Raw genomic sequence first — 22,831 nt, forward strand, 5'->3', positions numbered from 1 at the left:
AAATATTATTCTTTTGTTATACAAAATAATGCACAAATGTATTTATGCCAAACAACATCTTCTTGAGATAAACTTTCTTCTGTTGTATTACAAAATAACATAAGACAGTGGATGGTTGTGGGGCTGTTATTGTGCAGGTGACACATAACTATATTTCAGAAATGAAAAGGGGCCTAGGAACATGGTGCCACTTGAGAGCACATGACTTGAATATGTCATCACTTGAATGTAACCTGTATCTACTTGGTAAGGATATTGGCCCCTGAGCAACTCTACTTCGGGTCCTGCATTTGAAAAAAATAAAAATACACAAACTAGAACTTGAACTTCTATATATCATATGTAAGTAATTGTTCGTCTAAAAATGAAGTCTATAAGAAATTGCATCTTCCATAATCTTATAACCATTCTGATATCTCAAATTCTTTTTCATGATATTAATACTTATAATACATCAAAATATTTTTAAGAGATGGAATAGTGATAGAGATAATAAAATTTATCTCATCTTTTAAACTTCTAGAACATTCCTTCTGACAATTCACAGCATTATGAAAAGTAAACTAGAATACAGTTCAGTAGAAAACATATTTGATAATTAAATATGAACATAATATTATCCTTCGGCTAGTTATTAGTTATAGAAGTAATAATTCTATGAGATAAAAATTACAAATAGTAATTGTATTCTTTAAGGACTGGGAAAATTGAAATGTGTTTTATTTTTCTCTTACGGTGAAGTTTCCTAATAAACTCTTCTGATAACCATGTTTTCAGTATAAATCATTTCACTGTCAAACTGTATATACTTGATTAAACACAAGCCAAAAAAAGAAGAAAGCATGAAACAAAATATCCGAATATTAAAGCTGCTACCAATTACTTTCTTATCTAATTTGAATTGTGCAGTAGCTAATCATATTTTGGCACTTTCTTGCCATCAAAGCATTTCATGAAATTATCCCATTACAATGTTTTTTCTCAAAGGCAAAATTAACATGAATGACAGTTTAATTGACATGTTTCTTTTCATTTCAGTGCTACTGTCAATTAAACAAAATGTAACATATATTGATATTCACTTTTGTTAATTATTTGTAAAATGGTAGCTTCTGATTTTTGTTTTCACGTTTCAGTTTCTTGTTTAGAACTATAATTAGTGCCAGCCTGGATAAACGTTTGAGCCTTATATTCAGAGGAAGTTTCTTATATTTGGGGGATTGTAAATGATTAGACTGGCCACTTTAAAATTTGCTTTTAAGTCATTTTCAAAGTTTTCTGTTACTATCCTGGTGAGGCAACAAACCTGTTAATCCTAAGCAATCTTCTAGGATGTAGAAATTAATTTAACTAGGGGTAATTCTCTTACAATCTGCTTAGATTTGGCTGTACCTTTTCATTTTAATTTAATTAAAAACATTATTACTAGATGAAAAATTACTTATTGTTGAGAAATTAAAAGTACTTTATATGAACATTTAATGCTTTACAAAATGCTTAAATGATTACAAGGTCAAATCATTTCCTTGAGCAGGGACTGAAGAAGCATATCAGATTTCACATCACAGCTGAAGCTTTTTCCCACTGTCTGATTCCCTACTATCTTGTTCACTTCTTTTATTTCTTTTTATATTTCTGATGAGGTGTTTTCTAGGTTAAACCATCTCCTTGCTTATATTTGATTTGAAAATGTTCATTGTTTGATACATAATCTAATTTCTACTATAAAGGGCTAGAAAGCAAATAGTTTAATTTGTTCAGCATATAGTCTTCATTGTCAACTCTGGCATTGTTTTGTGGAAAAGATACAGATAATGTGTAAAGACAAAAGCACAAGAAATGCTGAATTTAGTCCACAGGTTTAGTTTGCTGCTCTAGTACTACTTTGAAATGAAAACAATCTGAGGTCTAAGGTTTAGTTTCATTTTCTCACTTCTACTTGATCACTGGACTGGAGCAATAACACAGTAGGTAGGGCATTTGCCTTGCACGCAGCCGACCCGGGTTCGATTCCTCTTGGAGAACCTGACAAGCTATCGAGAGTATCCCACCCGCATGGCAGAGCCTGGCAAGCTAACCGTGGTGTATTCCATATGCCAAAAACAGTAACAAGAAGTCTCACAATGGAGTCGTTACTGGTGCCAGTTCGAGCAAATCAATGAACAACAGGATGACAGTGCTACAATGCAGCGCTACATGATCACTACCTTCAAGTGTCTGATACATAACACCATAGCTGTCCCATAAATAGGTATCTTATAAGTAGTTGAATCTCTTACACATAGATCTAGAATCAAATATTATTTTAAAATCTGTAGAAAACAAGATTTACTGAGAAATCATTGGATTTTAGCATGAATATTTGGCCTGGAAGCATAATACAGAGGTATCTCTTAATGGATTAGAGGACAACACTTTTTTTTTCAGTGATATTGGCTAAAAAAAAAGAAAAAAATCCAAGACTAATTACCAGAAGGCTGTTTATATTGTTAAATGTTCCTCACTGTCATTGAATTGCATTTTATTGTCACACTGAGTTATTTCCAGACACAGATTTCAAGTCCTTCATCATGTTTGGGTTAAAGATCTCATTAATTCAGTAGACCTGCCATTTTGTCTGTCTTTCAGCTTGTTTGCTCCATGGAATATTTTTCATCTTGATTGATGGCTATAATCTATCAGTGTCCGGTCACTTGGAGTTAGTTTCCTTAACACCAGGAATTGTTTATACCCATCTTCATCCCTCTCTGCCGGACACAATGGGGAGCAGAAATGAAATTTAGTTTGAAAAATTTAAGTGCCATCTTGGTGGAATTCCAGTGCAAACAATTGAAACTCTAAGAAGTCCTTCGCTTGCAGGGTTTTATATAGACACAGCTGTTCTCCCCTGATCACTTATCATAAAGCAAGAGACAATTGGGTGAAGGTATAGCTTTTGTGTACCAAAAAAATAAATAGAATAGAGCAAATAAGGAAAAACAGTCCCACAGCTGGAAGGCAACTTTAAAGAAAAATGATGTTCATAGCTATCCTGCCAGTAGCTGGCGAAGCAGTTTTTATAAAACATATTTAATGTTTACAACCACTCAGAGGCTAGGGAAAGAGTAATACTTGGAAAATATGTTTAATGTTTTGAACCACTCGGTGACCAAAAAGGAACTCCTGGTAACATATATTTAATGCTTAGAGTCATTTGGCAGTTAGGAAAAGAGGGAACTTCTTGTTAATTTTTAACATTTATTGCTGATCAGCGGCCGCTAGCCCCTCTATGCGAGCAGCATGGTTTATGTTTAGGGGCACAGAGCGCTGCTACTAAACAATCCGTCCCCTTCTCTCAAGGCCTCACACAAACTGTCAATAGCATTACCTTCACAATTGTACCACTAATAAAAGCAGAGGAATCAAATAGAGAAAGAAAATGCTCCCCAAGCACACAGTCATGACATTCTCCGGCCCTAAAAATAGCTAGACCATACTGTGTGATGTGGACATTTCACTGCTGACACCGGAGAGATCACCAGGCGTTGCTCAATCTCATCAGATGTGTTAAAGCGACTCAGCAGATTGCAAGGCAGAAGTGTAATCTGATAATTGGTGTCTCTTACAAATCAACAGCTTGTCTTCACACATTAAGGTAAGAGAGTACACTACACCAAAGAAAATGTAAAGCGGGCGTAAACGTTCATTAGGTTTTTAAATAGAATAGGTACAGTGTGTAGCAATGGCAATACTAAATATTGAGCTCCTGTGTCAGGCAGAAGGAGTATATGAAAACAGGAATAAGATAATTAATCAGGCAGAAGGAGTATATGAAAACAGGAATAAGCTAATTAACTGGGACTTTAATATGTTTCATTGTCTCCTAGTTTCCTGAGAATGATCATCAAATTATTACCAAGATTCATCCCTATTTGTTGAATGTGTTTTTTTCCAGGCATTAGAGTATGTACATTTTCTCCCATACTACTTGGAAGAGCTATGAGAATAATGTATTTTTCGTTCTCAATTTTGAGTAAGGAAACAAAAGCAAAAGAGGACAAATAACTTATGCAAATACACACAATTAGGAAATGGCAGGGAACTCTTAATAAGATCAACTCACTAGACTAGAACACATTACCACAGGAGGTTGTTGTCTTTCTTTCTAGAAGTCATTCCTTTAAGAAAAAACTATTAAAATAAAAAATATAACTCACAGCATAAAAAATATATTTTCAAAACCAGAATCCCATGGGTGGGTTTGACTTTGCCAATATTTTTAGTTCATCTTTAACCTCATACAACAAAATGTGGGATTAGCTTAATCAATTTAAGGGAAATACTTTAAAAAACAAAACAGTGATGTACATATCCTTAAAAAATAATAATTTGATATCCAGAGTCAATTATGTCTAGGAACACCCTAACTTTCATTGGGAATTTAAGGCAGCCCCTTCCTCTTTTCTGATCTTCCAGAAGAATTCAGTCAAGGAGCCTGGTACGGTGTGAGAAGAAGGTTTTTGAGCTGCTACGTGTACGGAGATGGATGAGTTAATGAGAGACTAAAACAAAACAATAAGGAAGGTAACGGACCTTAAGCAGAGTGAGGGGCAGAGGAAACTCTGAAGTAAACTTCTGAACTGTGAAGACAAGTGAAGAAATTGCTTCTATGAGTAAAGTATAAAGGCATGTGGGTGGATGGATAAATAATACATAGATATACAACCAGAGAGCCAGCAGATAGATAGGTAAGCACATGACCTTTCTAGAATATAAATTATACTAAAATTAATGCATGACTTCAAAGGAAAGATCAAAGCCATGGCTAACAGGAAATCATATCAAAGATGAAGAGCTGGAAGTGACTATGAAGCCATTCCTTATGATCTTAGATAAGGCCCCAGGGAAGTGGCCCAGGTGGAGTCTGCCTGTCTTGCATGCAGGGGGTCTTAAACTTGGTCCCCAGCACTACCTCACATTGTCTAGGGAAATGCCCATGACTGCTGGGTGTGATTCCTGCCACCAAAATAACTGGAACCTCTAACACACTCCAACCAAGTGTGAAATTCCTAGTACTACAGCAGCAATCATCAACATCATCATCATCATCATCATCATCATCATCATCATCATCATCATCATCATCACCCCGTTGACTGTCAATTTTCTTAAGTGGTCTCAGTAACGTCTCCATTAATCCTAGCCCTGAGATTTTAGAAGCCTCTCTTTACTCATCCTTCCCAATGGTGCCACATTGGAGGCTCTTTCAAGGTCAGGGGAATGAGACCCATCATTGTTACTGGTTTTGGTATATGAATGCTCCACGGGGAGCTTGCCAGGATCTCCCACGTGGGCAGGAAACACTCAGTAGCTTGTCACGTTCTCCGAGAGTGATGACTAGGCTATAAGATGTCTGGGAGCTTGGTATTTTAGTCTCTGGATGTTGACCATTGATGGGATTACATGGTGCCGGGGGCAGTCCCTGGGTGTGACCATCTAGCTACTGGAAAATGGAGGATCTGGGTGGAAGAGGCCCAGTCTCAATCCTAGTAGGCTTGGAGATCTCAGCCCCGGGTCCCACACACCTGGGTTCCTCTGCTGGTTCCTTCATTCAGTAGCTAGGTGGTCACACCCAGAAACTGCCCCCAGCTCTGTATAATCCCATCAACAGCCAACATCCAAAGACTATAAAACCAACTTTCCGAAAGAGAGCAACACAGATTCTCTTGCCCCCTCACCTGGCTGTCTTCACCCGGGGCCCCTCGAATGGGTGAGTCTAGTTTCCCTCCCTGCCCAGAGCAGAGCCCCTGCGGCCGAAGACCTCCGGAATCCAGCCACAGCCATGCTCAAGGCCACTCTCCACACGTTATGACGAGCCACAGTCATGAAGCAACCAGAATAGGAATAATAATAACAATAATAATAAACAGAAAAACTAAGAATGGGTCATTGGTTTATTTTCTTCCATGTAAAATATTATTTCAAGATATTAACAATAATGAAAACTCAATGATCTCAGCAAATAATAAAGATTGAATTCATCTAAGTCTTCCTGCATAGATCGTGTTTCTTGAGTGATACTTCTATTGTGGCATATAAATCTGGTTATGGAAGTACAATAAGCTTTCTCAAAATATTTGCCTCAGACAGAGGCATTTAGCAGAAGACTGCATGTGGATTTAAAGATGTTAAGCTTCTCGACATCCTAAGAAAGTAATTTAAATCGAATATCCAACTAATGCATAATCATCAGATATTTAAGAGAACATATTACTGTAACTCTTTGTTACTCTGGTGATTTCAGAAAATTAAGACCACATTCATAATGTCCAAATTTGTCTCTGAAGAGTAACTATGATTAGGGGCATATCTGGATCACTGGGCAATTTCTTTAGGTCAGAGTCAAAGCACTTTATCATTGAATATTACTTTCAGAGCATATTGGAAATAGTGCAAGTTAGTAACAAAGTGACCTTTTCCTTAAACAATTCAAGATTGACTAAAATTTTATTCAACTTTCAGAGGCTAGTTCTTCATATTAAAGTCCATACTTTTAAAAGTCTGCATTTTCTCAAAAATCTACCAATTTTATTCACTTCTACATTCATTTCTATAGGCAAGCAAATTTGTACTTTTTACAGTACATTTTCATTCAAATTTATCTATCATATTTTCATATGTGAAAACTTTACCATTCCTCAATCGACTTTGGATAATAGTTTCAATGTCCTGATATTTCTCAAAATTTGTATTATAAAATAAACTATTCCACAGTATGTAATTTTAATCTCCCTCATTATTCTGTTCTACTTAAAATATAGTAGAAAAAAATGTCAATCATTAAGAGAGCTATTTCTTACAGATCTCAAATTTATATAAAACTATTAGCAAGATTTGCCACATTAGCTGTAATATGTGACATACAAAGGTGAGTTTGTCTGTTATAGGAAAAACACGATTTTGATATTCCAAGTAAAATTGTGTATATATATGCGTATATATATGCATAAAATCTCCAGATAGGACATTAAAAGGAGAGAATTAGAGAAAAAAGTAAACTTGGTTGGGTAATATGATACATGATCAAGGATATGAAACTATTTATAAATGGTGTGGAGTACATGCTTTCAAATGGAAAGTATGCTTGCAAATGGAACATAAATACGAGTGATGAATGCATGGTAGTTTTAGCTAGCTTTACATTGGTTATGTAAAGCAAAAACAATTAGTGCCACAGATATAACTATTCTGTTTTAGAATTATTTATGTCTCTCTATATATTTAAATGAATGAGCAGAATTAAATATGCGTAGGCATGCTATATGTTATACAGAATATATACATAGGCAGGATTACTGGCAATGAAAAAATAATGCTTGTTAGCTACTTATTTTGTTAGTAGTTACTGAGCTTATTAATATGTAAAGCGTATGCTATTTAAATGTAATCCTAGATGATATGGGTGAGTTCAGTGTATTTACTGAGAATTATTTTAACTACTTAGTAGAGTTAACTTGTGGAGCAAGGCAACAGGTATTGGAGCAGATAAGACCCAACCTTGCAAAGTCCTGAAGAGAGGTCTCTCGAGAAGGAGTAATTGGGCAGAGTTGGCAAGAGCAGGGTGTCAGCACTGGGTGTGTGGCCTTGAGCCTCACTCAACCTCCTAGTCACATATGCCAAAGACACAGAAAATGTCATGTATGCTTAGCAGGTCATCCTAACGTCAGTGCCTAGCCTTGAATGGGATTGAACCCGAGCAAAGCAGAGAAGAAAAGGTAACAAGCCAATAATGCTGGACTTTATGTGATTCGACTTTCCTGTTAGCTGAGACCCTCTGTAAAATATGTGTGTATGTGGCAATAGTGTGAACAGTCATCAGCTGCTCCCAGAGGATGCTTCTCCTCGTGCCCGTCATCCTTGGCCCAACATCCAAGCACCTACTCCAACCTGGTCTGCAACCTGGGCACTTTGGGGGAAAAAAAAACTTCCCCAACATCAATCAAATAACCAGTGAAAAACTTCAATAATGGGACATGTAAAACCTTTGAAAGGACCAATTTTTTCATAGACCTTTATGATAACTCATGTTTCATCCTAATACCTCAAATATTGGAAACACTTTTTCTCAGTCAGTTCCTGCTCCCTGCCCTACGCCCAACACACACACACACACACACACACACACACACACACACACACACACGGTTTTCCCAAAGTCTTTCTTCCTTTAGGTTCAAGTAAGCAGCAATCTACTATGTGATGCTTGAATTCTGTATCGCGCGTTTGGGGGACGTGTACTTTATTATTACTTCATAGTAATAACTACATGGCATTTGGTGGTCATGAGCATTACCTCCAGCACACAACGCAAGTTAAAATAGTTGTCTCCTGTACGATTTGTGTACGAATTACGTACGGATCCTCTTTGAGGGTACACATGAAGTGTTTTTGTTGAGCTGAGAAAATAAAAAAAAGAAGTGTTGCAAAAGGCTTTGAAGCATATGGCGGAATTTAGGTTTTCCTACTCACCCACAGGAGACATTTCTGGCACACTAGCAACATAAGGGCCGTCCAGAAACTTTGGCTCATTATCATTAATATCCTGCACTTTGATGATGAATTCTGATTCGGGCTCCAGGGGCTTGCTGGTCTCTATGTCCACGGCCTGAGCACGGAGAGTATAAAAAGGCTTTTCTTCTCGGTCCAGGCTCCTGATTGCATGAATGTCCCCTGTGGTCTCATCAATGGTGAAGACGGTGCCAGCGCCATCTCCTGAGAGGGTGTATTTGACAGTGCCTTCTCCCTTATCTAAGTCAGAATGGAGCTTTGGAGATCGAGAAATCAAAGAGAGAGGGAGAGGAGGGAGAGGAAGAGAGACAGAGAAAGGAGAGAGAGAGAGAGCGCATTAAAACGATTGTCCCATTTTTTTAAAAAAACTTGCAGTATACATTTAAACAGAAAAATGGAAATCCTTATGCTTCTTTTTTACACCAGAATTAAGAAATAAACAAAACATAGATTAATATCTAGTGAACCGCTATATGATACTCATACCACAGAGTTTTACCATCTGCTTTTAAATTTATTTGACATCACATGCATAAATTTTTTTGGCATCGCATGCATAAATCATGCATCTTTTTTTCAGTCAATATTATTTTCTTCTGCAATAAAGAGATTGGAAGCTCCCCAATATACCAAAATGCATAATTAGAAAAACTAGAATACTTGTAGTTAATTATTTTGTATCGTGGAATATTTTATTATAAATAAAATGTATAATTTTTGTTTACTTGCTGCTTCATTTTAAATTATTTTTGCAATAAAATTAAGTTATTGCCTGAAAAACAAAACCACTAGCTTGACAAACTTAGTAAACAGAAACTCAATAACAGCATTTTCACTTGAAAGGAAAGTAATGATTAGGAAGCACAAGATAATTTCAGTGATGAATTGCAAAAAATCTGATTTTCATAGACTCATATAATTTAATACGTCATTAATCCAATAAGTTATTCAATATTCTTCCACCAAATTATTAGTAGAGTCACTGATTAGCCTATAAAAATTGCTTAAAATGATGTGTACATTTTGTTTTATATATTTAAAACTTAAAATATTGAATCATTTGATTTTTTAGATAAATACATCAATAATTCTTTATCACAGGAAAAGACACCATTTATAGCATAAAAATTGAACAAAATAAAAGATAATTTAGATTTTTACTATAATTATTCCCGGAGCTTCTTGGTTTGTTCAGACAGATTCAATTCTCTTACCAAATTTGTAAAGAATACATTTTTCTCTCTTTCAACACACAGGAAGGCTTTGAAATTATTTAACATCTGATAAAATCCCACTTTCAAATAGTCTGTCTATGTATTACTTAAACATTAGCTCAACTGCAGCTAAATTTACTCTTCAACTTGATATTTTGGTTCACATTTGGAAAAATAACATAATAGCATATGCTGTTCAATGTTTTTTAATAAAATCAAGGAATAGAAAAATAATTTTGAAATTTTGATTTTCAGGTTACAATTTAAAACTGTACCGTTAAATATATGCAACAGAGTATTGATTAGTCTTTCAGTTTCATGCAAATTTATCAAACAAGCAAGTCTCCAAGCAAAAGGAACAAGGTCATATACTTGATCCTCTTCCCGATGGCAAATCATAAGCAGTAGTACTATTTTTGGAAATAAAGATAAAATTCTACTTAGAATTCTCAGAATGTGACACAATACATTTTTTTTTAAAAGGAGGGTGCAGGGGGCCAAACCCAATGGTGCAGTAGTACACGACTCACTCCTCACAAACTTGGGACCATATGGGGTACTGGGAATTAGAGCATGTGAGTCAAATACCTTAATTCCTATATTATTTCTCTGGTCCTCCAAATTAATTTTTAATTATTTTATTTAGCAAAACTACTAACTTTTATATTCAGGTGATATAGATATTTTAACAAAACAAATGGATTTTTCTGCTTTATCCAAGATTAAAGTAAAATTTAGTTGCTGCTGTACCTGTCTACCTTTTCTCCTAATTTTAACCTGGGTTTTACAGATTAAAGCTGCAGCAGGAATATGTGAAAACACATTAAAAATTTGATCTGAAAATAAAATCGATTAACATAAAGCTCTTGAAGGGATTAGAATTTTTATAGCAGTTCATTGCATGATAATGCAATAAAGAAGATTTGGGATATCCTCTTTGACTGACAATATTTAAAGCACATATACAGTGCTAATTGAATCAGACATCTTAGTATCTAGGCTCAAGAATGGCTGTTTTTCTAACATCAAATCTAATATTGAATGATGTTTACTTGGTTAAATATTATCTTAGTAAATTATAGAACATGAAAGACAATTTGAAGAGAAAATGTTATATAATTAAATAAAAATATCATTTTAACACAAGATTATTTTATGATTTTACATGTTGTATAAGACACTTATGTTTCTGCATATAACTAAAAGGATATATACATACTTATATTGATATATACATTTTTAATTATATGTACAAATTTCTAAATCTTATACATGTGTATCTTATATAAAATTAAGGAATTATTTTAATAAAAGAATACCATAATAATCTTTAGTATTATTTAACATTACTTATAATATTTACATTGCATTGATTTAAATCATTTATTGTTCATAAACAATATTATATATTCATATGCTTTCTTCCCTCCCCCTCTCCCTCCCCCTCTCCCTCCCCCTTTCCCTCCCCCCTCCCTCCCTTCCTCCCTCCTTTCCTTCCTTCCTTCCTTCCTTCCTTCCTTCCTTCCTTCCTTCCTTCCTTCCTTCCTTCCTTCCTTCCTTCCTTCCTTCCTTCCTTCCTTCCTTCCTTCCTTCCTTCCTTTCTTTCCTGGGTCACAGCTATCATTGGTCAGGGATTAGTCCTTGTTTTATGTTCAGCATGCAAAACAAACTACTTAACTCCCAACTATCTCTCCAAAATATATACGAATATTTTTGAGAATTTAAACATGAATGATTCTATGCATTGATCTCTATAGATGAAGCTACATTCTCCGATATTTCAGCAAAGGAATTCAGGCTTAGTCAACTTTGTGATGTTCTCTCTGACTGTCATTTGCATAGAGAATGAGGGAAGGCTAGAGAAAGTGGATTCACTTGACTTGCCTCATCTTTGGATTGTGTTAACTATGAAATCGCATGATATGATTTCACCACAGACTTCTAGCAACACATAATATAATAACTCCACAGCATAAAATTATTTCCCTTCATAACAATTTAAAAATAACTGCAAGAAATGTTTCTTTGCCCAATTATTAAAGAAAAAAAAAACTAAGTGCTGACTCCCTTTGCTGACTGAAGCAGCCAACTCCTATAATATCATCTTTTAGTACTGACACATAAAATTCTTTCCAGAAAGAGACTGCTATGAATGATGGATGCAGAAATATGCACTGTCCAAGCAGTTGTTTTGTGGAAGTGGTGTTGTTATTTTCTGGTGTTTTCTAAGTCATCTCAGATGGAGCGTGAAAATGAGATGCCAAGAGAGGCTTAAAAAAGACACAGAGGTCGAACTTCAGAGAATGAACAAATAAGGATTTCAGTGCATCAAAGTTTTGAGAAAGCTAAGTTCCAGTTGAGTATTTACTAGCATCCACCTGATTACATTTTTAAAACCCTAACTTCAAAAAAGGAATTTATTTTTATTTCTCTGGGTTGAAAAGTACACATAAAAATAGACAATGCCTTTTTATTTATATTTCTATGTCCAGAGGTGAGTTAATTTTTATTTATTTTTTCCTAGCATAGGGTCTGACTACCAGGCATGAGAGGATGAAATATACTTTGAGAAAAATTCTAATGTAGCATTTTCCTAAAATCCAAAACTATACTTAACAAATGTTTGATTTGGTGTATAAACAAAAAAACTATAACATTTATTTTACAAATCTTGCATCCATAGGCACTACAAAAAGCCCAGAATATTGAATAAACCTTTTTTTCCAGTTTATGTTTTTAATCATATGCTATTTGAAGAATTATGTATTTTCCACAAATTAATTTATCAAACATTTTACTCAGAAAATACGCTGACATTTTAACATCAGGCCATGAAAGAACTTATAATAAACTTTACCCTTTGATTCTGCAGAATCTGTTGGATTTTTACACTTGAATCTTGCAAGTCAGGATTCTGTGTGAGATTTCTCACACATAATTATTGCCTGGGAATATCATGCTGAATTGGAAATAATTTCTCCTCACTAAAAGACATGCATCTCTTTTCTTCTAGAAGCCAATAGTTAACTGATGTCTGTGTGACTATATTTGCTTTGAAATGGAACTGGTTTTTAATTATGCTTACTTATGTTCCTAAATGATTTGCATTGATACTTTTTCTTGACATACTTAATAATGCCTCTAATTATTGTCTTATGTGTATTTTTGCACAAATATAACTTCAGATATAAAGGTTATGTTTTGTTTTCTTCATTGTGATGATCCTTTAGTATTATTTTTTTAATTTTTAAATTTAAAACCTATTTTCCTTCAGCATAGAAATTCCCTTCAGTGATCATATCTATGATTATTTCCTGTAGTGTTTTCTCCCTTGTTTTTCTGTAATTCACATGCTGAATTAGTTATGTCACATGTTCTTCAATGTATCATGCACATTTTGTTCCATTATTCATTTCTAAATAGAAACTGTGAACATTCTCAAATTTATAATTGTTTACCTATGGAACACACATACCTACACCAGAGGTATATTCATTTCTAAGATTGCTTTATTTTTTGAGTGTTACTTTGTTATAGAATCATATTCTTGTTTCCTAGAATATGGGTATTATGTTCTATAATGTGTGGGTTTATATGTGTTTTTCCTTCAATAATTTTTTAATTCCCTCAGTATTTCTCTTAAAATTTAATCATTTCAATTTCTGTCGTCAACCTCAGGACTGTCCTGCAAATGCTTAATTAAACTCAGTTGTCTTTTTCTATTGAATTACGAACATTTGAGCTTGTAGGTTTAATTTACTGAATACAGTTTTGCATTCAAATAAATGACAGGAGTGCTAGTTGTGGGACTCTTCCTGCAAAAGGCAGGGATCAATTATGCTTCTCTTACAATGTCCAGAATAGGCATTTCCCCTCTTGTGCCAGCTTCTTTTTTATGAAACTACAGTCAGCGAGGCCCTAGATTCTCTTACTATCCCCCTGGTCCTGCTGCTGTCCTCCTAATGACGTTGAAGAATATTAGGGTCTCATCCACATGTAGGTTTATCTGTCAACCTGTGTCCTCTGTAGGTGAACCTCTCTGTTCACCCCAAAGATACTTCTGTCCTGAGTGGCTTTTTACTTTGCATAGTCCCTGACATTCTTTAGTGTCCTTTGTACTTGTTTTGTTGTCCCCAAACTGCAGTCTTCTGAATACTACTTCAAAGTAACATGTTTGCATTTTTTTGGCCAGTCATAATTTTTTCACTCATTCACTCAAATGGGTGAACCCACTTGATTAAATTGTCAGATGTTCTATTCCATCAAAACTATAAATTTGTTCAGTCTTATTCTTAAAAATAAATTATAAAACTTATGTTTTTCCTTGAAAATAAGTCATTATGCATAATAACCATATCACTATCTATTAAAAAATAAAATATGTCTCAGGGGCAGAGAGACAGCAGAAGAGCTAAGGTATTTTGCCTTGCACATACACAGTTGAACCAGATCCTTGAGAACAGATTTAGGAGTAATTTGTGAGCCCGCTGGCTATACACTTTGCAGAAACAAAACAAAATAAACATACAATTCCCATCACAGAATAGGCAACCCCTGCTCTATTTTCCATCATTGTTTCTCATCACATCTGGTTTTTTGTTTGTTTGTTTTTTATAGTTCTTTATTTTTGCTATTGATCCATATAAAGTTAAGCACTGGGTTTAGATTTTGTGTCTTTAAGTTTCGGAGGGTTTACATTTTGATACATAATTATTTATAGAAAATTATCCTCTTCACAAAGCTTGGCACTGATAATAAACATTTTTGTTGGAATAAAAAACTCTAGAAATCTATTTAATTGTCTGAGACCATCATATCTTAGTCTTAAGATAATCTGAATAAAAGTAAGAGCATGAAATAGTAACATGCTTAATATAGAGATCCTTATAACTCTATAAGAGATGCCTTTTGACAATCACTAAATGCAAGGGAAAGGGTCACGTACAGGGCATTCAAATTTGGTATAATAATGCATGCAAGTGATAAAAATACCAGTTTCTAACTCTATTATTAAAAAGACTATAGAATAATTTTGTATTTTGTTCATAAAATTTAAAATAGTATTGCAACTTTTATTCTCACACAGGACTCAGTAAGACTAATTGGACAAAATGAATGTGAAAAAGAAAAAACTCTTTTTGCTTTATTCTGCACTTACAACTTTTTCTAAAAGTGAACTTGGAAAATACTAAACTTTAATAACACACTGAATTTCAAAAATCTTGTCTCTTTCTTTGCAACTGCTTAATTTCATATTGTTATTACTGACTGCTATTGAGAACATCAGGATGACCACTGTATTATTTACAGAGTGATTAGATTGTGTTTGAGGGATTGTTAATAAAATAAGGCCAGACAGAAGATGAAAATGATCTAAAACTGAGTAATGTTGCAAACGTTCTCTGCTGAAGGCCCTTAAAGTCCAAGAATGGTTGACATTCTATTCCTTTCCGCTCCTTGAGGGTAGTTATTTGTTCTTTCTAGCTTGACTGTTGCCTTTTGAACAAGAGGAATAACATATATAAGTCTGGGAATTTCCTTTAACAGACCGATGTGAGTTGAGAAACCCCCTGCCTGACTTAGAGATCCAAAGCTGTTTGTCATCTGGAAAGAGTTCACCTTCCATTTAAGAAAGTAGAAATTCATTTCAAAAAGTCCACACCTCCCCCGAGATATGCCAAAGAAGAGCAAAAAAACTATAAAGAGCATTTGCATTGTTTTGGGGAAACAAAAATTGATATTGTAGGTTTATGTCACTATTGTTCATATTAAAGAAAGAATATATATGCATATATAAGAATATAATATATGCATATGTAATTTACCTAATAGCCTCTTTCATTTTAATATACATAACAAATGGAAATAAAGAAGAAGCAAATTTTATGGGTGACTTTTAATGTGATAATTTTATAGAAACACTAAGGAGATTTGTATGATCTATTCTAGATTTTTATAAAAATGCTTCAAATTCCATTATTGAGGTCAATTTTTAATATGGAATAAAACTGAACACTTAACAGGTGAATTTGCAGGTGTTTGAAGAGAATAAAATATCCTTCCCTTAGAAGCTTTGTGTTATAACCATAGCCCAACTGCATCCCAGAACCCTGCAGTTACAATAAGAGAAAGAGCTAAATTGTTAAGGGCTTTTAAATTTTAATTTACATTTCTTTTAAATGTAAAATAAGTGTTTAAAAAGGTTTGGGGTTCAGAGCTTATGTTTATTAAAGAGATGCACTTGCCAAATATGTATTTTTGTGTTGTATCAGGCAGTCACATCCAGAAACTGCCCCCAACACTGTGTAATCCCATCAACAGCCAACATCCAGAGACTATATAAAACCAAACTCCCAGAAAAAGACATCTTATAGGCTATTTTTCCCTCTCGGAGAACCTGACAAGCTACTGAGAATTTCCTGCCCATATGGGAAAGCCTGGCAAGCTTCACTGTGGCGTATTCATATGCCAAAACCAGTAACAATGGTGGCTTTCATTCCCCTGACCCTGAAAGAGTCTCCAATGTGGCACCTTTGGGAAGGATGAGTAAAGAGAGGCTTCTAAAATCTCAGGGCTAGGATGAATGGAGACCACTCAAGAAAATCGAGGATCAACAGGATGATGATGATAATGATGATGATGATGATGATGATTATGACGACATTGTTTACAATATCATTTGCAGGACAAAGACAAATAAGGCTCTGTTGATTAAATAAATACCTCAAAGAACCGTGTCCCTGACTGTGAGTAGTCCCCCTGCTCCAACTGCATAGAAATTGATGTCTGCCCTGGGGAAGGGAGTTAGGGAGTGGTGTGGACAAGCAGCTACTCAGACATCCTTTGTCTTCTTCCTCTAGCAGTTTTTTTTTTTTTTTTGCTTTTTGGGTCACACCTGGCGATGCACAGGGGTTACTCCTGGCTCTGCACTCAGGAATTACCCCTGGCGGTGCTCAGGGGACCATATGGGATGCTGGGATTCGAACCCGGGTTGGCTGCGTGCAAGGCAAACGCCCTACCCGCTGTGCTATCACTCCAGCCCCCAGTTTTTTTTTAATAATTTTTTTTAATTCTTTTATTGATTCACCATGTGGAAAGTTACAAAGCTTTCAGGTTAAAGTCTCAGTTATACAATGCTCAAACACCCATCCCTTCACCAGTGCACATATTCCACCACCAAGAATCACGATATACCTCCCCCATTCCCCCCACCTCCCCAGCCACCCACCCCGCATGTGTAACTGGTAAATTTCATTTTAATTTCACTTTACTTTGATTACATTCAATATTTAAACCAAAAAATTCACTATTATTGATTTGGAGTTTCTCCTCGCTAAAGTCGATCTGCTGAAAAGAAAGCATTTAGTAATTTGTTTTTAACTTAAAGACAGGGTTTTTTCTTTTCTTTTCTTTTCTTTTCTTTTCTTTTCTTTTCTTTTCTTTTTTCTTTTCTTTTCCTTTCTTTTCTTTTTTCTTTTCTTTTCTTTTCGTTTTCTTTTCTTCTCATTTCTTCTTTTCTTTCTTTCAATGGTAATACTTTTATTAACAAATCTATTGTTAAAATTCATTGTTAAAGAAGCTATAGTTAAATTTTATTTTATTACCAATTGATACGCATTTAAAAATTTTTATTACAACTTACTGGACTGTCACACATCTTTTTGGTTGGTGGAGTACGGGGAGGGGGCATGGAGATGGTGGGCATACACTGCAGTGCTCAGGGCTTATTCCTGGCTCTGTGCTCGGGGATCACTCACTACTGCTCATTACTGCTGGGCCTGACTGACAATAAGGGGAGCCAGGGATCAAAAGGCAAATGCCCTTAACTTTGTTCTATTGCTCCAGAAATGTCAATTTCTCAAAATTATTACTGGCATGCTAACATGATACACAAGAAAGGAGAATATTTAAGTTATCTAATAGTTAATACTACGAACATTCATTGTGAAAAGCTCCATGATACTACACACTCACACACACACACACACACATATATATATATATATATATATATATAAATGCGTGTATCATTCCACCTATTCAGTGTGAAAATATCTATCTCATCCTACTCAAAAGTTTAATAACTATTTTCTTACCCAGATTATTTTTATCACATAGAAATTTCAATCTGTGTATTAAGATAGTTATCAAATAACTTGCAGTTAAAAATATTTCTCGTGGCCAGAGCAGTAGTACTGTGGGTAGGGCGTTTGCCTTGCCTGAGGCCGACCTGGGTTCCATCTCTAGAATCCCATAGAGTGCACCCCCACACTGCCAGGAGTGATTCCTGAACGCAGAGCCAGGAGTGACCCCAGAGCTTTGCACTATGTAGCCAAAAAAAAAAAAAATTTCTCTACTAGTGATTTAGACTAGAGCGATAGCACAGCAGGTAGAGTGTTTGCCTTGCACGAGGCCAACCTGTTTTGATTCCTCTGTCCCTCTTGGAGAGCCTGGCAAGCTACCAAGAGTATTCTACCCACATGGCCGAGCCTGGCAAGCTCCCCATGGTGTAATCTGTATGCCAAAAACAGTAACAACACGTCTCACAATGGAGATGTTACTGGTGCCCGCTCAAGCAAACAACGGGATGACAGTGCTACTCAAAAGTTAACAACAATGTGAAACTAAATTTAATATAGTTTATTTTTCTCAACATTATTTTAATTTTCTGATTATGTATTAATGTATTAGTTGACTTTGTGGGGCTTTGAGACCACACCTAAAAGTACATGGGTGGTGCTTGAGGAACCTACTCCCAACTGCACATAAGACTGGTTTTGATTTTTAAAATATTTTTAGCTTTTCTATTTGTTTTTTCTTTTAAAATAGAAAAACTGGGGCCGGAGCGATAGCACAACGGGGAGGGCGTTTGCCTTGCACGCGGCCGACCCGGCCGGGTTCGATCCCCGGCATCCCATATGGTCCCCCAAGCACTGCCAGGAGTAATTCCTGAGTGCAAAGCCAGGAGTAATCCCTGAGCATCGCTGGGTGTGACCCAAAAAAATAAAATAAAATAAAATAAAATAATAAAATAGAAAAACTAACTATATACAAATGTTGCATATTTGTTCCTTAACTGACCTATGTTTAATTCACATCTTGGATTTTTAGATTATTATGCCTTTTTTATTGTTAGGTTTAAATTTTGTGTTGGAGTTAGTTAATATGATCTAGATAGTAAAAAGTAGTTGCAGAAAATGTTATGGCTAGTTTTTGTGAGTAGAGATTATGAAAAATATATGAATCCAGAATATATTAGGTAGGGGTTGAGTTCATCAAAATTCATATTTAATCTATATAAATGGACTTTTATTATTAAAAAATCACTCCAGAAGCTTAAGGAATTTGAGTGGGAAAGAGGGAAAGGTGAAACAGAAGAAGGTAAGTTTAAGCAGACATTTCCCTGTGACTTTGAATGTCTCTTGGTTAACGTGGAAGAACTTTAATTCTTAGCTAAATAAGAGCAATATTTTCCCTTGATAAGTTCTCAGATTGTCATAGACTCCCTTCCTATATTATGTCCTCCTAACATTGCCTATCATTGAATTTAAAAGAAAATTATTTCTAAAATAATATATGTGACCTGAACAATATCACAGAAGGTAGGCTGTTTCCCTTGCATATGGTCCACCCACCTGGGTTTGATCCCTAGCAGCCCACCTGATTCCCTGAATATAGAGCCAGGAATAAGCCCTGAGCACCACTAGCTGTGGCCCCAAAACAAAAACAAAATCAGAATTATAAATTTTACTATGTATATATTTAGACTCCCGCGTGGCAGAGCCTGGCAAACTACCCGTGCGTATTGGATATGCCAAAAACAGTAACAATAAGTCTCTCAATGAGAGACGTTACTGGTGCCCGCTCGAACAAATCAATGAGCATCAGGATGAGAGTGACCATTGACCATACTTAGACTGGAGTGATAGCACAGTGGGTAGGGCATTTGCCTTGCATTCGGCCGACCCGGGTTTGATTCCTCTGTCCCTCTCAGAGAGCCTGGCAAGCTACCGAGAGAATCCCGCCTACACAGCAGACCCGTGGTGGATTCGATATGCCAAAAATAGTAACAAGTCTCACAATGGAGATGTTACTGGTGCCCACTGGAGCAAATTGATGAATAATGGGAAAACAGTGCTACAGTGCTATACATTAAGAAAATAAAGGTTCTAAATGATTGTACTATTTTTGCAGAACTTATCTATTAAAACATATGATCCTAAGGAGTGGCAATTAATGTCAATTATCCGCTGAATTTTGTTCTAGATCTTATCTATCCTATCAATGGTTTAATCTTTATACTTAATTGGGTTCCAAATTAATTGAACGGGACTATTTGAATACAGAAAAATTAAGTGTTTCCCTTGATTCATATTTTTCTTGAACTAAATCAGACGTCCTTCATCTCAGTTAATACCCTGACTAGTCATAATTTTATTGTTTTTTGGCGCAGTTCTATCTGTGTTAGTTTACGTCAAAATTCGATTTTTCAGGGATAAAGAGATGAACTATACATACTTTGTGATTTATTTGTTCTCTTAACCAAGTCAAAGACAGAATACACAGTTCATGCTCAGAAAGAACATAATGAATTGAGTACATAATTAAAATATTTTGGATTTTATATTACATAGAGGGTGTTTAAAGATATGGAATATGAAACTGTGGTTTTAAGTTCCAATCCTTAGATATTCCCTGCCTATCTGCAAAATATTTAATGAGCATGATTTTCTTGAGACCACATGTTAAAAATCACTGATTTAGAATAAATCACTCATTTAGAATAAACGAGCAAGAATACCGGATTAGATTCCAAAACTATTACTTTGTAACTAGATGGTACATAGTATAATACTATATATATGTACGTATATATATATATATACACATATATTATTGCTATATACTTCATAGCACTTTAGCACTGTCATCCCATTGTTCATTGATTTTGCTTGAGCGGGCACCAGTAACATCTCCATTGTGAGACTTATTACTGTTTTTGGCATATTGAATATGCCACAGGTAGCTTGCCAGGCTCTGCCATGTGGGTGGGATACTCTCAGTAGCTTGCTGGGCTTTCTGAGAGGGACAGGGGAATCGAATCCAGGTCGGCCACATGCAAAGCAAACACCCTACCCGCTGTGCTATCACTCCAGTCTACAACAAATATCATAATATTTATTTCATTTGGATAGTACTATAGAGAACACAACATCAAAATTTACATTTTCCACCAATTATCTATATTTGAATCTAAATGAGTTTGCCAGACTATTTGTTTTTATTTATATCAATTTATATTCATAGCACAATAAAACTAATTGAATCCATTACAGCGATACAAGCCTTATCAAGCTGCTTCTTATTGGCTAAATTATTTTCTATGGATTTGAATTTCTAAAACTTCTTTAATAGTCAAAACAACCTATTTGTAAAATTCCTCTATTACCAATCTCTTTTTGCAAATATAAAATTCAAGACAAAAAGAATCTAAATTGACTTCAGACAAACCAAACCCACTACACTGATGCTCAAATACAGTGTCTTATTCCATATATTCTGAGTAAGCACATAGTGATTTTCTTTTCCTTTTTAATATGAAAGCTTTATTTTCATTTCTGTTCACTTTCAAAATGGTCTCTTGATACAGTGCAACAATCACTTCCTTGAATCTTTGGTCAAAGAATGACATTAGCCACAGATATAAAATGTCCAATAATTAGTATTGGTACAGCAGTTTCAGAGAAAACTAGATTATTTTATTTGCGGTACACTAATGAGAATAAGTTTGAGCAAAAATGTACTGAAATTCCCATTGTTTGATAGCTGAAACACTAGAGAATATGAGTCAATTAGTAGCTGTTCTTATGAAAACAGGAGTCCAGTCAGGTTCAGTATTGGTTTTAGTAACAGACATATTCATTAAAACCACTCTTTGTTTTTAACAGTTGTGTATCTCCCAAATTATAACTTTCCTATAAAAATGTTTGCTAAGTTTATACATACAATTTAAAATCATGCCATAATTCTGCTTTTATTTAAAATATAAAGCAAGATTGTGATTAATTTAGGAATTGTATAATTAATCGATTGTGCTAATTATACATTTGGAATAAATAATAATAAAATATTAACAATACAAGAAAGAAAGAAAATGTTAATACTTTTATACCAATCTAATGTTTTCTTCCTAAGATTTCAAATTGGTTAAACCATATTTGAAACTTATAGCATTTAGTATGTTAAAAAATGCATAGCAGGTTTGGCCTAAAAATCAAAACAAACTTTCACACACTCAGACACACATACATAGACACAAACACACTCTCATACACACATAATAAACCCTGAACCCAAGCATCGATAGATTAGTATTGATACATCACTAAATTAACATTAACACATTTGGGTTGACTGAGCATTAGAGAAGTGGTTCTTGAACATTCTGAGCACTACATTGTACCCCTCATTAAGTAATGAATCAATTATATTTAATTATATATGTATTAAATAATGCATGGACTTTATGACAATAAGCTAATGGTTACACAAATGAACAGCAGTGTGTATGTATGTGTACTTACATGTGAGTACTCACTCAGTAAGAATATATTTCTATATGTGCTCACATTTGTACATTTATATAAATGACTGAAAGCTAAGTAACTGTATATATATAAGGAATGTTCTTAAGAACACACTTTGAATTTACAAAATCCGCTTATCTTCAAGGGTGAATCAGGGGTGACCCATTTTTTGGTCCTGCATGGCTCTGGGGATTGCTTTATGTGTTAAAGCACAAAGTCAGTTCACTAAAGACTTTCTCTGGCTTATGTCAGTTTCCAGCAACTTTTTAGAAAGAATTTTGAAAGCATAGTTCCACAAATTAAGAAAAAGAAGCATGCAAGAATTTAAGAGGGCTGCCTCCTTTGTATTACAGGTCAAGCTGTTTTATGTCAAGTTTACACTAAAATATATATATCCTACAGAGGGTCATGAATATGATCTTATTTTTAAGTAATTCATACATTAGGTATTCAGGGCTTTGGTCCAATCATTTGCAAATAAGA

The 22,831-nt window shown here is 34.9% G+C and overlaps 1 protein-coding gene across 6 annotated transcripts in view; it reads right to left on the reverse strand.

The window, feature by feature from the left end:
* Positions 1-22,831, reverse strand: part of CDH12 (cadherin 12) — a 1,011,811-nt gene that overhangs the window by 201,763 nt on the left and 787,217 nt on the right. For all 6 annotated transcript variants that reach the window (XM_055142975.1, XM_055142967.1, XM_055142951.1 and 3 more), the window contains one exon: positions 8,509-8,803. In XM_055142975.1, coding sequence (XP_054998950.1) covers positions 8,509-8,803 — 295 coding nt within the window. The remainder of the gene's footprint in view (positions 1-8,508; positions 8,804-22,831) is intronic.

Source organism: Sorex araneus, chromosome 1 (assembly GCF_027595985.1).
Source record: "Sorex araneus isolate mSorAra2 chromosome 1, mSorAra2.pri, whole genome shotgun sequence".
Taxonomy (NCBI): Eukaryota; Metazoa; Chordata; class Mammalia; order Eulipotyphla; family Soricidae; genus Sorex; species Sorex araneus.